At 39.9% G+C, this 14,980-nt stretch overlaps 1 protein-coding gene across 1 annotated transcript in view; it reads left to right on the top strand.

Moving 5' to 3' along the window:
* Positions 1 to 14,980, top strand: part of CNTNAP2 (contactin associated protein like 2) — an 816,026-nt gene that overhangs the window by 798,074 nt on the left and 2,972 nt on the right. The window contains exons 21-22 of the mRNA XM_030444894.1: positions 1,507 to 1,600; positions 10,007 to 10,237. Of these exons, the coding sequence (XP_030300754.1) occupies positions 1,507 to 1,600; positions 10,007 to 10,237 (325 nt within the window). The remainder of the gene's footprint in view (positions 1 to 1,506; positions 1,601 to 10,006; positions 10,238 to 14,980) is intronic.

The raw sequence follows: 14,980 nt of genomic DNA, 5'->3' as shown, positions 1-14,980 counted from the left end.
AGTCGGCAGCAGTTGGGAACTGGAGGCAGGAACACACAGATATGGCTGGCACGGATCAGGACCCAGGCAGAGGAACGGATGGAATCCTGAGGTGCCGAAGGAACAGGGAAATGAAGGAAGAATAGGAAAGGCAGAGAAGCAAGGGAAGCTGGAAGCATGGCTTGTTCTTCATGATGCCTCAAATTTATACTGAGTATGTGACGTATATGGGATGGAATACTCTGTTTGGTCAATTCTGGCATCTGTCTTGTCCATTCCTCCCCAAGGGAGGGCTGCAGGTGGGACTTTATTCCTTCTGGAGGGTAAATGTTCCTCAGAGCTGAGCAGTGTCCTTGGCTCTCAACACCAGTCCTCTAGCAAGCTATAAACATTGAGTGTTATCAGTCCTAGAAGCAGACACTGTCTGAGAAACTTGCTGTTAATTTCAGCAAGTGCAACTACTTACAGAGCCTTAGCTGAAAGCAAAAGTACAAGACAGAAAATCACCTTTATCCTGGCCCAAACCAGGACAACCTGGCACCACCTCGTCTCAGAGATGTGCAACTACACCACTTTGATATATTTGAGGAAATACCTTATTTTGGGATGATAGTTGTAGCGCAATTTTTGTTGTTGTTTTTTTTTAAATATGTGTGCAGTTATGTGTTTTTGTCAGGGAATATGAAGTTGGGATAATTTTAGCTGGCAGAACAAGGTTAAATTTGCAGTGTTCTTTGATTCACTGAAGGGTTTTCCCACTGTGAAATCAGAAGAGATTCTTAGCATACGTAGTGTGTTTGATTACCTGAAGTCCAAAAATCTAAGGTTTGGGTGATGGAATGATGTTAGATATTCTGGGATCTACTACAGAGCAGCTTAAAGCTGCTCAAAGCTTTAAGCTTTTAAGCTACCTCAAAGCTGGTGTACTATACAGGGAGAAAGCAGTCGTGCGGAGAACCAGTATTGAAGGGGAAAACCCTATAGCTTTACATAGCTAAGATAGTGACTGTCTTTTTAATCCATTGTCAAACAGCCTTTCCACATCCTGAACACTAAGTACAAAAAAGGGATTTCCACCATACCACCACTGGAAGGATTTGATATTCTGTATTTGTGCACGTAAATGCTCACTGTGAAACATCTTTTAAACTGATTTTTCATTTGCAGGTATGTTCTGCATAAACAATTAGCATTCTCAGGTACATTAGGGAGGAATGACGTTTGTTCTAAACATTTACTTTGAAAATGGACACCTATTTTTAACAATTATATTGCAAAGCCACAAGAAAAAGCTGAAGGTATTCTAGAGCAATTAGAACCAAAAAAATGTCCGATATAGGTATTTTTTTAGGCCTTGGAAAAGAGCACATATGGAAGGAGGGTATTAGCTATTTCCCCTTTAGCAATATGAAAGCAAAGCGTATCATACAGAGGTGTAAGTGGAGGCACAAATGATGTTATTCAATAGCACTCTTAAGAAGGCAGGCTTGTCCAAAATGCTCAGTCACTTCTTTTCTCTTCCTCCAGGTTGATCACTATCCTCCAACAAGTTACAGCCTGCCAACAGCATCTGATATTCAGTTCAATTCCCCAAAAGCACTATTCCTAGGAAAAGTTATAGGTAAGATTTCATTTTATATCTGGTTATTTATTTTAAGAGGATACTGGAAGCTGTGAACACGGGCCAATGATGTTTGTTGATTGCACCAGGACACTTGCTGTACATGTCCCTTTTGGTTAGGAAATAATGATAAAGCTATACCTAAGGGTTATGCTCACCTTCTCAGCTAGACTGAAGTGCACACAGATACATGATTGTCTGGCAAATGTAAGGAGAAAACCTTACACAGGTGAGAGACCCTTTAACACCATTTTTGTGCAGATCCATTACTCTCCAGTTGTCAGGTGTAGGAAATACAAGGAAATCATTGGGATCATTGCATCTATGAATACATGTTGAAGTTACTTTAAATAGTATCTGCCACTGTGAAGTTACTTTATCTTTGATATAATAGCTTTATTTATGCAATTAATCTTCTTGTCCCAGTGCATCCTCCTCTGGCATACCTGTCTTTCATCACTCTGCTTCACTCTTCTCACAGTGAGGTCCACCAGCAAGGGTCCTTGGAAGTCTGTGACAACCCCCCCTCTCCCCTATAAGAACACTAATCTATAAGCTTTCCTTCCCTTATATGGAATTAATCATTATTTCCTAGAGCTGAAGCCTCCCAGCCAGCTCCCCAGCTGAACTCGAAAAGCAATGCAGATGCATCTTAAACTTCCTTGGCCTCACTTTTAGGTCATTCAGCTTTCCACTGCTTAGTATTTCCACTATTTGCATGATTCTTGAATTTCCAGGGTTACTAGATTCAGGAATCAATCACTTCCCTGACATTTGCACTTTCTAAGGAGACCTTTTCCCCTTTTCAGAGATAGAAGTCATCGATATTCTTTCCTCTAAAAGCTTGGTACAGGAGAGTGGTTGCTTGAAGTGCAATAAATATTAATCCAGAAAATTGTAAATGTTTTTTTCTGTTTAGTAGTATAAGACAGTAACCCATGAACCGCATGCTGATATTTGAAGTGAAAAAGCAATTTGACTTTTTGAAAATACTTTTGCCTTTATATCATTTCATGTGTTGATCTTCCTTAAATAGGAAATTAAAAGTGTTTATGATGCTTTGTTAGCAAGAGAAAGAACTGTTGTTAGGTACTTTCTAAGTCACTTTTGTAGTCAGCACACACTGATTTTTTTTTTTTTTTTTTTTTTTTTTTTTTGAGTCACTGGAAACTGGATGTGTTCCACCTCACCACCCTGAACTAGGGAGGTTGGATGCTGAACAAAATTGTAGTGTGTCCACTGCTATAGTGGACTAATTGCCAGAGCAGTTCTGTTTCCTTTGAGATGTCAGCTCTTAGTGATGTTTCATTTATGACGGCACTGCCACTGTGTGATGTTACTGACTCAACACCTCAGCCCTGCAAATAAGTTTAACTTTTTTGAGTAGTTGTTTGAGTCCAGCTAGAGACGGAACTTTCCTAGCTAGTCTAATCAGGTAATTCTTTGGAGGAGGCTGAGAAACTGGTGCGGTGGGGGAAGCAGGGGGAATAGAGCAAGGCAAACAACAGAGAAAATACTGCCTTGTAAAACAGAAATAAGACTGTGAAGGGAAAGAAAGGGACAGCTCTTAAAACACAGCCGAAAACAATGCACTGTATGTTGTATTGTGGGAAGAAAAAGAAACCAAACAACCCAGAAAAAAGTCATTGCGGGCTGCTTGCGTCTCTAACCGAGGGCTCTGGTCCAGCTCCAGCCGCGCCTGGGACCCCGGGGCCACCCCGGAGCCCCCTAAGGGAATACACCTCTCGGGGGCTGCTATCAGCTCCCGCCCGCCGTCTCTCACTCTTGATCCATCCCGTGTATTCCCGCCTCCACTTCCCGAGGAGCAGACACCTGGGGGAAGGTGCCGCGCGGCACCATTCCGCGTTTTCCGCCCCTTCCGCGCCTTCCAGCCCTGCCCTGAGGGGCCCCGCTGCCGCCTCTGCCCCGCCCGGCAGCCCCGAGAGCCCGGAGGACAGGTCCGGAGACACGGCAGGGAGGAGCCTGGTTTCGGTGCGGAGAGGAAGGGGGAAGATTTCCCTGCTTGCAGGGGGGCACGGCAGCCCACGAGGCTGCTCCCACCGGGGCACCCCAGACGGGGCTTGGAAGCACTCGTGTGATGACTTGTCGGCAGGTCTCAGCCAAATAGGTCTCAGCCTCCAGAGGCTGGAAGGAGGAGTCTCTGCAGCGTCTCTGGGTGTGCAGGGAGCTTGCCTGCCGCCGCCGGCGTGCCTGGGGCGGGGAAAGCACCGCCGCCACCCCTTGCAAACGATGCTGCTGCTGAAATCGATGGGCGTGCATCTTCTACCAAATCAAAGCTGCGGTGCGTGTTGCTAGGCATCTGGGGTGTCTGGGTGCTCCAAGGTGTTTGGGGTTCCCCGACCTTTTCTTCTATGCTTCATCACTACGTGACGTTCGCTGTAACCCAGGGGCTGGTGGGAAAAGAGAAGGACATCTCAAAAGGACGAAGGGCAGTCTGAGTTGTATCTTCCGACGCTGATGCTGCCACCCAGCTGTAAGTTTTTGGTTTTGTTTGTTTTTTTTTACATATATATACAAACTGATTGTAAAAGAAGCAAGTTAATTAGCAGTCCTGTTAGATATGTCTTCTTCCTGATCCATCGGTTGTAACACCCAGGTGTTTTTTCTAGTACCAAGGCTTAAGAAAAAAGGAAGGAACAGTGTTTCATGTCAGTGTAGCATCTTGAACTAACTTGATGTACTGTTTTTATGTATTTATATGCTAGAGCAAGCATAAGGACATGCTGTAAGATTTTGTTTTTAATATTTATTTCTCTTCATCTTGGTCGGAGGTTTCCCTGTCCCTCCCAAGAAATCGTTTAGCTTTGAGATAAGAAACACCTAAAGCTGAATTTCAGTATTTGTGGGGGAGCACTTGCTACAGCTTCTTATCAAAGCCATTATGCTGCAATATGCCATTGTGGCATTGTTCCCTCAGATCCTACTCGAAATACTGCTCCATGCTTGGATGTAATAATAATGATAAATCAGGATGGTAGCACACGTTTTCTTAATCAGCTCAACTGGAAGTGTTCTGTTTACACCATCTAATGCAATACTTGTTAGATTTAGATCTAGCTCATTAGCTGTTAGCATTAGACAATAGATAGGAGAACAGTAGATGCAAATATCTAATGCTACCTAAAGCAAAGGCAGTAACAGAAATAGTCACTGCATGTTGTCTGTTCCTGTTCTTCCATCATCCCTCCAACACCATGCTCTGCCTTTTTGTCAGTTTCTCTTATCTTTACCTACTGAAGAAGACTGAGAAAGGCCAAACCATAGAAATATATACATATATATACACACATACACATTAGAAGTGCATTACTGACATGTAATACTCTGTATCTGATCTGAAAAGTTAAAGAGGTTTGGTTAAACTGTGCTTGTTAAACCTGTGAGATTGACTGGAAAAGAAGTGTGCTTCCTTACTCTGTTCTCACGGAGTGAGAGTTGTTGGCTGGCACCAAACCACACCTATTTCTTTCATCCCCAGTGTATTCATTGAATGAGGGAGCATTTTTGGCTTCCAGATCATGATGGAATGCTTTTACATTTCATTCTTTATGGAATTGTGGTCTACTGTTTGCCTACTGTAGTAGACAAAACAAAAGTGCACAAAGGCTTTTTTTTAAAGCCAAATATTGAAAGCTGTTGCTTTAGTCGGTCTGCCTGTGTCCTGATGTTACAGTTCTCTAAATGGCGGAGGTATGCAGTGCTTGATACAACGCTAAAACCAGAAACTCAGTTACCTTACCAGACTGCAGCCTTAAGAAGAGCTGCAGGAGGTAATTTGTTCCAGAGTGAACAGTGCAGCACTGGAACTCACTGGCATGGGATGCTGCAGAGGCCAGAAGCAGTAACTCTTTCCCAAAAGGCTGGACAGATTAATTGAAGACAGTTTTGCTTGTAGACAAATATAAGAAGCAAGATGCAACCTTCCTGTCTGAAATGCTTTACAATTCCATGCTTTTCCAATTCTTCTGAACCAAGTACTGTGACTCACCTTTTTTTTTTTTTTTTTTTAAGACAGAACAGCAAACTAGGTAACTCACAGACCTATCCAGGGTTGCTGTTAAATTTTAATGATAATTTGACATGGTGCAGTTCTTTTCCGGAGTCATTTTATTGACCGTAAGTATGTTCCAGCAGAGAAATTGCAAGAGAGTATTTTTCCGTATGCTATTTGTAGCAAAGAAGAGATGCCTTTAGCATTTAGTGGTTTTTTGGATGGATGAGCCTCGTCATTGATGTTGAGACAGAAACTATTCAATTATAAATTGCTTAGCTTCAAATTGTGAAGCACATAGTCCTGGAAAAAAAGCATAGGAGATATTGCTTCTAAAAAATATTCTTCTTTCCCCTGCACTGTCTTGAAGTATTTTTCCAGTTGTTAAAATAAACAGTGTTTTTTTCAGTAGTACAGCTAGTTTGACGTTGTATATACAAGAAGACGGGGGTTTTGGCTCCAGGAAAAGATAAAATTCAGAGAAGTTAAAGCAAAGAAACAAAAATTTTGGAAGAAAATTACCTACTGAGGTATAGCTTTCTCATACTTGCTGGCATTCTGCCTTTCATTTGCTTGCTATTTTCAGGCTTTTGAAAACTGAATTAAAATTGCTACTACTTAAAGGGAAGGTCATTGCTTAATCATAATGTGGCCGTATGCTTATCTTCTGAAAAATGTCAGTTCCATTACATTGAAACACTGGAGATGCAATAGCTATGGATTTCTTTTAAATTAAGTAAGTAACAACAGTTATGTGAGACTGATGAGGTTTATCTTTGTGATACTAACATTCCTAAAAGTGTTAACAGATTGAAAAGCCTTAGCTTTTTATTAAAATAACCCAACTTTTTAGAATACAGAAAACTAATGTTAGACATGCATAGTATACTAAATAAATAAAAATAAATAATAAATAAAGATAATATAATAAAATATAATAAATAAATAAAATACTGAAAGATCGTATTTTCCAGTTTTAATTGCATACCATAGCATCTTGAAATGGCTATTCTATTTTTTCATCATCTCCAAGTGAAAGAGTAAGATAAGCAAAGGAGGGAGAGGGAGTTTCATCCTACCTATTCTTTGATGAACAGCAGTTTTGTTAAGGTATTTGAAGCAGATAGCCATAGAAGAGTACCCATTAAACTGCAAAGTAATGATCATACTGCAGCTATGTTATTTTAATGTAGTTTTACCAAGAGCACACTTTAACTGAATGCTTGTGTTAGGTGTTTGGCCAAGACACGTTACCTTTGACCACAGATTGCCAAGAATCTTATTCAATTATTTATTCTCTGGCCCGAAAGCATTTGTTGAGTTGTATTGCAGCCAATTTCCATAAGATATAAAGGCACTGAAAGCTGCTGCCCCAGATTAGTTATTATGAGCATAAATTATGCTCATAATGTTATAAAAACCTGCTGAAATTAGTGTCCCAGCTAATCCTTGGGCTATTCTGTCTGTGATAGCAAGTGTTTTCATAGTGAAGATAAAATTAGTTATATTGTCAGTACCTTAGATTTGTGCTTTGTTTTCTCTTTTTAAAGGGAATTTCAGCTGTATTCTTTTTTTCTCCTCCCCTATAATCTTCTTCCCCTCAGTAAGGTGTAATGTTTATTTCTTTGTTGTGGGGTTTAACACCTGGTGGCTCTCCTGCTGTTGCTTTTAAGCCATGATCCCTTTCCAAGCATCACGTGTTAACTATCAGATAGTTCTTGTGCAGTTTCGCCTTCAGAATTGCTCTTTCCTGCAACTTGGGTCACATCAGTGTGTGCTGAGCCCTTTGCTTGTCAATCAAAAGATTACAGGTATCCCTCAGAAGCTTTGCAGTCAAGGTACGTGGTGTAGCCTGAGTGCAGAATATTTGTGTCCTGTTCTATACACTTAATCTCTGTTCAATAAGTTCTAGGTGGGTGACTTTTCTTTTTAGCTCTCCCTACATTTATGATTCTTGCTTTAAACAACAGGCTGAGCTTTTTGTCTCTGGTACCCAGGGAGAATGATAAAGTTGCCTAAGAGGAGAAATAAAACACTACACAAAATGTATAAAATGCTTATGTTGTCACTCACAATTAATTAAAAAGGATAATGCACAGGCGGGTCTCTTCCCCAAAACCTGTGGAAGTTTTTGGTCCCACTGGCACAGAGCTGACTTGTCATTGCCATTGAGGTTCTAACCCCTACTGAACCCTTCTTGGGAGCCATTTTAAGACTTCCGCCAAAATCAAAATTTCCAGCTGGTGTCTGCATGCTGGGTATCATTCCTTGGTAACAAAGAGTCTCCAGAAACTTGGTAAATCTTTCTCTTTTCCCTGATTTATCATTGTTCCATTATCCTTGGGAAAGCTTTGGTTTTCTAGCAATCCGGAAATTTGCCGTACAGACTTACAATGTATGCCATTGGTGGCCTTCCCAAACTCATAAAAAGTGTGTGGGAGGTGTTCAAAGAGCCCATTTTGGTTTGCCTTTCAGATTTAAAAGCAATGCCCGTGCCTCTTTTTTTTTTTTTAACTTAGATTTCAGAACACCTCCAAGTGAGAGAGATTCCAATTAGAGGCTAGGGAGAACACTGTATATCCTTCTAAAGGGGGAATGAGAATTTGGCATATATATATATATATGCACGGGACTCATTCAAGGTTATCAGGGAGTCAACAGCAAAAATGTGAAGAGTGATACTCATTTCTTGTAATGAGAGGTGTGCGCTGTTATTGCTGGTCCTACTTTTCTGGAAAATTCCAGGAAATCATGCCATCTAGTGTTAAATCTTGAAACATTCAGTGACTATGCCATTCAGAACAGAACAGCAGAATAAAATCCAGCCTTACTGGTCTCAAACCATCTTCATTTATGGGATTGCGAAACCAGGCTGCTGCCAAATAACGCCTGGATATTGTAGCATTCTTCATAGTCCCTTTATTGCCTAAGAATCTGCAGTCAGCATGAGCCTTATTATCTTCTGCAGTAATGAGACTCTGATAGGAGTACATTTCACATCCAGTGATTTACTGTCCCCATAACAGCCCCCTCCTCTGTCAGGGGCTGGATTTGAGCAGTGCATCTCCCAGGCCAGCTCAGATTCCCTAACATTTTTACCTGATCCAATCATTTCCAGCCTCCGTGGAAAGTATTTGGACCATTCATTAAAAAGTGGCCTTTGTTTTGGCAACACTGATAAAAAAACTGATGCTGCAACTGAAACATGCATCTTCTGAAACAGCACGTCTCAAGAGGTGGTCAGTGAGTTTTCAGTCTGCAAAAATAAATTCTCTAAGGAAACTATGCCACAAAGGGGTTTTTTTAAGCCAAAGACTGAAAGCTGTTGCTTTAAGTGTCTGCTGTTATAGTTCTCTAAATGGTGGAGGTATGCAGTGCTTTATACCACACTAAAACCAGAGCTCAATTACCTTACCAGGCTGCAGCCTTGAAAAGAGCTGCAGGACGTCACTTAGAATTTTCTGGATGGGATGAACCTCATCATTGACTTTGAGTTTGGTTTCAAGGCCTGACATTAACTCCTGTCCTCACTGACCCAAAAAAAGGCAGTTTGAAGCATTTCAGTGTCTCTCTGGAGCAGTACCCTTTAGTAAAGCACAGACACAATCCTGCTATGTTGTCATTTGTATTTAAGCTGTTCTACCATAGAAGGAATGAAGCCAAGTTTCACACTTCCTTATAGATATTATATTAGACACTACAGTGAGGCTCTGAAATGTTAATCACCCTTCTAACACATCAAGCTGGCAGACTCAGAGTTGTGGCATGCTCTAAGAATGATCCAGGTCTGGTGTCAGAGAATGTGGGACCATGCACTCTGCTCCTCAGCCTGCCACAGGGGTTGAATGCATTTCTGCCATTTCTCACTGCTATCAGGGGAAGGAAGGAGGCTTGAAGAGGGTAGTTTCCCCCTCATGCCAAAGAATTCATGGTCCCCTGGTAGAAGGAACACGGTCCCTGGTGAGAGAAGCGTGCCTACCTAGAAGTAACGGAGGGCAACAGGCCAGGGTGAAGGAAGGGGTAATCTCTTGCAATGTTGCAATAGAAGCTTGATCTGGGATAAGAGACTCTTGCAAAGACTGTCCTCTCTCTTACCTTCTCTTTTGCCAGCTCTTCGTGGGGAATTTTTTTTTTTTCCTCAGCCTTTTCTCTGATGACTACCTTCATGCCTTCATTTTAATGATAGCATAGCAGTGAAACCAACTCACATATGGCCTGAAGGTTCTTCATCTGTAATGAAACGTAAAGAAACCTGGCAGGGGGTGACACAGTCTCAGCCTCCTGAGAGAGAGGTGGGAAATGAGCTCTGGGAATCAAGAGTTCAGACCATGTTTACCAAAGTAGTGAATTGTTTTGATGAATCTTTGTTTTTCTTCTTCATTAATTTCCCACAGAAATCGGGAAGATCGATCAAGATATATATAAATACAACACCCCAGGATTCACTGGCTGCCTATCAAGAGTACAGTTCAACCAGATTGCTCCACTCAAGGCAGCTCTGAGACCTACCAATGCCTCCTCTCATGTCCACATCCAAGGAGAACTGGTAGAATCCAACTGTGGAGCATCTCCACTCACCATCCCACCAATGTCAGCTGCTACTGACCCCTGGCACTTAGACTCAGGTAAGCTGGGGTGTGTGCCATGGGAGCTCAGCAGAGCAGTTCAGAGAGCCCCTCTGTAAAGAAGAATCAAAAGAAAGGGCTTCAGGGTTGGACTTGATGATCTCTGAGGTCCCTTCCAACCCAGCAATTCTAATGATTCTATGAAACTGGATTGTAGGGCTACAGTCACAGTAGGAAATGTCAGTCTGCAATGACAGATTTCTCACTGCTTAAACACAGCTAAAGTATATTTCCTTGCCTTTTTTTAATATTCTGCTTTATTTTACTTTTCTGTAAGTCTTGCACTGTTTGATCTTGAGTTTTGACCCAGGTGCTGCAACAATCACTTTCACTGTAGTATTGGGCACATAAATCAGCAAAATGTTTTCTAAGTACAATTAGGTACAGTAATTCTTAATGCAATATGCCACATAAGTGAGTATATTTTAGTCTCATCCAAAATATATTAGTACTAATAATTAGTATATTAGTGTATAATATACAGAGTATATTAGGTTCATACCAAACAAATCTAATTTGTAGTCTTAAATGTACTATGTAAAGTCTTGAATTTGTTTTCTAGAATGTCTAAGCTTAAGCCACATTTAGTGGGAATTCCATTAGTCATGATTTCATTCATCTCATTCTGAAAATGCTGGAAAGCAAAACAATTTTCTGATTCCCAACAATATCATCCTCCTTTTTGAAAGATTTTGAAAGTATACCTTGTACCTAAAATTATGAAGTTTTCTATTCTTTTTTTTGTGTCAGATAAATAATTAAAAAAAAAAAAAAATCTGACCTCTTAGGGTTGTGTATACATTGATTTTTGTTTTGGGTTTTTTTCCCCTCATTCTGATTTCATTTGTAGTGGTGTAAATTAGTGGCAAAGTTGACGGATTTGCAGTGGTATAAAAATAAAAAATCTAGAGGTGAAACTGGGTCTATAATGATTTGATACTAATTAGTCTTTGCCTGTTGTGTTTGGGGATGCATCTAACAGTTCTTATATAAAAGGGCACAGGTGTGTGTGTCATTCCTTAGAACTATGTGACAATTTCCTACCTTTGGATTTTGGATTTTTTGTTCGACGTCAAACAACTCCTTGCAACATTTCCTTTCAGCTCTTCAGTAGAGAAATAAGACAGACGTTTTTAAGGGAAGGAGATATCCCACGGTTGAGGGTCTGTAACATCTATTACAAGTAGCACCATGGTCTAAAAAGCTGCCCTTCCCTCCTTACTGCTATGCAAGTGTAAGGTTTCAGTGTGTCTTTTCCCTGTAAAATAACATGCAGTCTCCTATTTATAGGGTTTTTTTTACAAATTAATATTCCCTTCTTCTCTGAAATTAATAGGTCCATTCTTGCGGATGCAATAGCTCTTTGTGTTAAAAGAGGAAGTTCATGTTTTTCCTTGCCACATACTACTACGTGTTGTAGGAGGGGATAAAAGATAAGCATCTAAATAGGAGACATACACCAGAACACAAATGTAATGATCACATCTACAGTATTTTCTTTTTATATTTCTTTTTTATTGTAAAAGTTCCACTTCTATTTCTTCACACCTCTGGATGGCATTTTTTTTGATACTGATAGGACATAATCTTTAACCATTATCTTGTTCAGTTTGTGAATATCCTTACAATTCCTACTCTTTTCTCATGGCTATGGTAATCCTTTCTTGATGCTGGTGAAGTGCAGGAATATGACAAGTTCATGCTTTTCTAGAATCTGACTTTGAAGTGACTTAAAAGTCAATAATCACAGCCAACAGGTCAATATAGTTCCCTTCCTGTATTTTCCTCTCTTTTGTATTGTCTCAGTTCATAGAATCATAGAATCATCATGGTTGGAAGGGACTTTCAAGGTCATCAGATCAGTTGTACATCATTGTAACCACTAAATCATCTCCTGAAGCACCAAGTCTACACATTTTTTGAATACTCCCACAGATAGCAACTTGACCACTTCCCTGAGCAAACTTTTCTAATGCTTCACTACTCTTTTGGTGAGAAAATTTTTCCTACGATCCCTGAAGCAACTTGAACCCATTTCATGTCAGACATTCAAATTTGCCTAGGTTAAACCAAAAGGACTGTAGAAAGGAGGCAAAAAGATATGTGATCTGTGACCATATTATTTTAAAATTACAAGTCCTTCCTTTAAATTTTGTCTAAACCCAGTGAATTACGTGTCTGATACACATTTCAAAATAAGAGTTATAATGGCATACTTTTAACTATATTAGCATGCATTTTAATACCTGTTCCTGTATATATATATATATAAATAAATAAATGTATATATATATATACATAAAAAATTTATATATGTGTGTGTGTATATATACATATGCATATAGTATATATACATATATATATAAAAGCAAAACTAATATCCAGGAGATTTTTAATACCTCAGTTCAAATTAGCTAAGATACATGTCAGTGATAACTGACACCTTGCTTATTGTAGACAAGCAAACAAAAGCCCAAACAGATTACTAGTTTTCTAAAATAAACCCCCACATCTAAAATGCCTTGTACTTTAAATATGAAGATATGTATTTTTCAGGTGAAGTTGTTCAGTTTGCTTGTGGTTTTATCCAAGGTAAAGATTCTGTAGTTTGCTAAGTTTCACTTCCAAACTTTTCTTATTTATATAACAAGGATAAAAGAAACCCACTACATGTATGTACCTCTTCATTTGAGGTTAAAAGTGCTCCAGCTTGCTAAACTTTCCAATCCTGAACTTAGTAAAAGCAAGAGATACAGGAAAAAGTAAGATAGATACAACAGTTGGCAAACCCTGCCTTAGCATCTTTCAGCTACTATGGCACAATGTAGCTGCAAGATGTATTTATTCTGAGTTGGAACAGACTAGAGGATTTAGCATCTAGAGTATTTAGCACTGGCTTTAACTTAACCCATATTAGCTTCAACATATTTAGAATTGAATGGAGCAGTTTTAAATGCTACATTTGCAATGTTCTTCCAAATTGTGTGTATGTATTTAAACCCTAGAAGCTTTTTATTGTTGTGGTCCATGAAAGGCCTTCCTTTTAAGAATTCTCTGAAATCTATATTGATCATGTCTTGCAAAAACACTGTATGAAAAAAATCCTTTCTGTTACAAATTCATCCCTCTAAACAAGTGCATGGTAGAAGAGAGTGGGAGGATGCAATACTGGCCATATGTGAAAGACAAAAGTCGATTTCTGAACTAAGAGAATGTATTGATTCTATTACTGATGACACTGGTGAAGGTCACTTTCCCAAATCAGATACCATATATTGGGTTGCCCTCCCAGTCTTTCACCACTGGTAGACACATAGCAAAGGGCAGAGTGGCAAAACCTGAAGAGAGTCTGTGTCAGATGTGCAGTGGTATGTATGTGGCTATGGAAATGGGTGATGTTAAATAGGCTGGGCCTCTGCAAAGGGCTTACTACAGACAGCTCAGGGGGAGGGAAAGTTCAAAGGCGTTACATGCTGGAGAGCTGCAACTTAACCCTAAAAATGTTCTTTTCTGTACAAATCAGTGAATGCAACATCAAGGCAGGGGGTAAAATCAATGGTGATGTCTGATGCATTACTCATTCTCTCCTGTAAGGGACAGAAGGGGAGCGGGGTCACTTCTCTGGACTTCCTGCAAGGAGCAAGGGAATCAAGCAGGAGGGATGGCAGAAGTTCACTGCTTTTGTTCATGATGCAGCCCAAAACATTTGAATTTAATCTTCTAGGTGGTAACAAAATTGAAATAGCTGTGAAAGCAGTTGCAGGAATTGAGATGATGCTCTTTCTCTTTCAAACATAGCAAACGGGATTCGTTAACTGAACTGCAATCAGAGAATTATGCCAGATTCCCTCTCAAATGATCAATAAGGTGGTTGGGTTTTGTGTTTTGGTTTTTTTCTTACATTAACATAGCATGTAAAGTTTGGGAAGCTTTTGTCTGCCAGTAAGCAAGTTTAATACTAAGATACAATAAACAAAGACCATGGTTTTCCTAGCTACAGACATGGGTTACATCACTTTCCCACACTGGAACATCCTGGGTAAAGCCAAAAGTTGATAGAATACATAATCCCTTTGTTCAGACCAGGTGTCCTCCAAATTCCTTACTATCTTTTCTAGCAATGAGCCTCGCCTAATCTTTATTTTCCTGGCAGCAGGCCTTGTCTCATTACTATCTTTGGTTGGCCTTGCTGTGCAGCATGGGACCCTGCTTTTCGCTAGCTCTCAGGACTCTTTTATAATATCAAGGCAGCCCTCCATATTCCACCAGTTTTGTGCACATGTTAAGTGTGCCAGGACTTGTTACCTTCCTTGTAAGCCAGGAAGGGGAGCACAACTGACTGAACATTAGTACTTGCTATCAAGAGTGGAACAATTTGTTTCTCTACTTAGAGTATGTAATAAGGAGTAGACTTTAATTGTGTAGCAGTAGAGTCTCATCTTACCAGCAAAGTTGATATAATTTGGCAAAACACAGCCAGAGCGCTTGATTTTGCTTTCCTCAATGTTACGATCCTGTGGAGAAATAGCTAAGTGACTGGATCTCCTGTCAACACTCTCCACTCATGGATACTTTAGGATTTGGAGAGTGTTGACATGAGATCCAGTCACTTACCTGTCTGTTCTCTTTGTAAGTTCAATTATTGAATGCTTGGCTTCAAAATAGATACAGGAAGAAGGAATTATAGTTCACATCTTTGCTTTTATTTTGTTCTCTTACTGTTTTATTTCAATCAATAACTTA

This window comes from Calypte anna, chromosome 2 (assembly GCF_003957555.1).
Source record: "Calypte anna isolate BGI_N300 chromosome 2, bCalAnn1_v1.p, whole genome shotgun sequence".
NCBI classification, from domain to species: domain Eukaryota; kingdom Metazoa; phylum Chordata; class Aves; order Apodiformes; family Trochilidae; genus Calypte; species Calypte anna.
The sequence above is the reverse complement of the archived record's forward strand: the minus strand, read 5'-3'. Positions and strand labels throughout refer to the sequence as shown.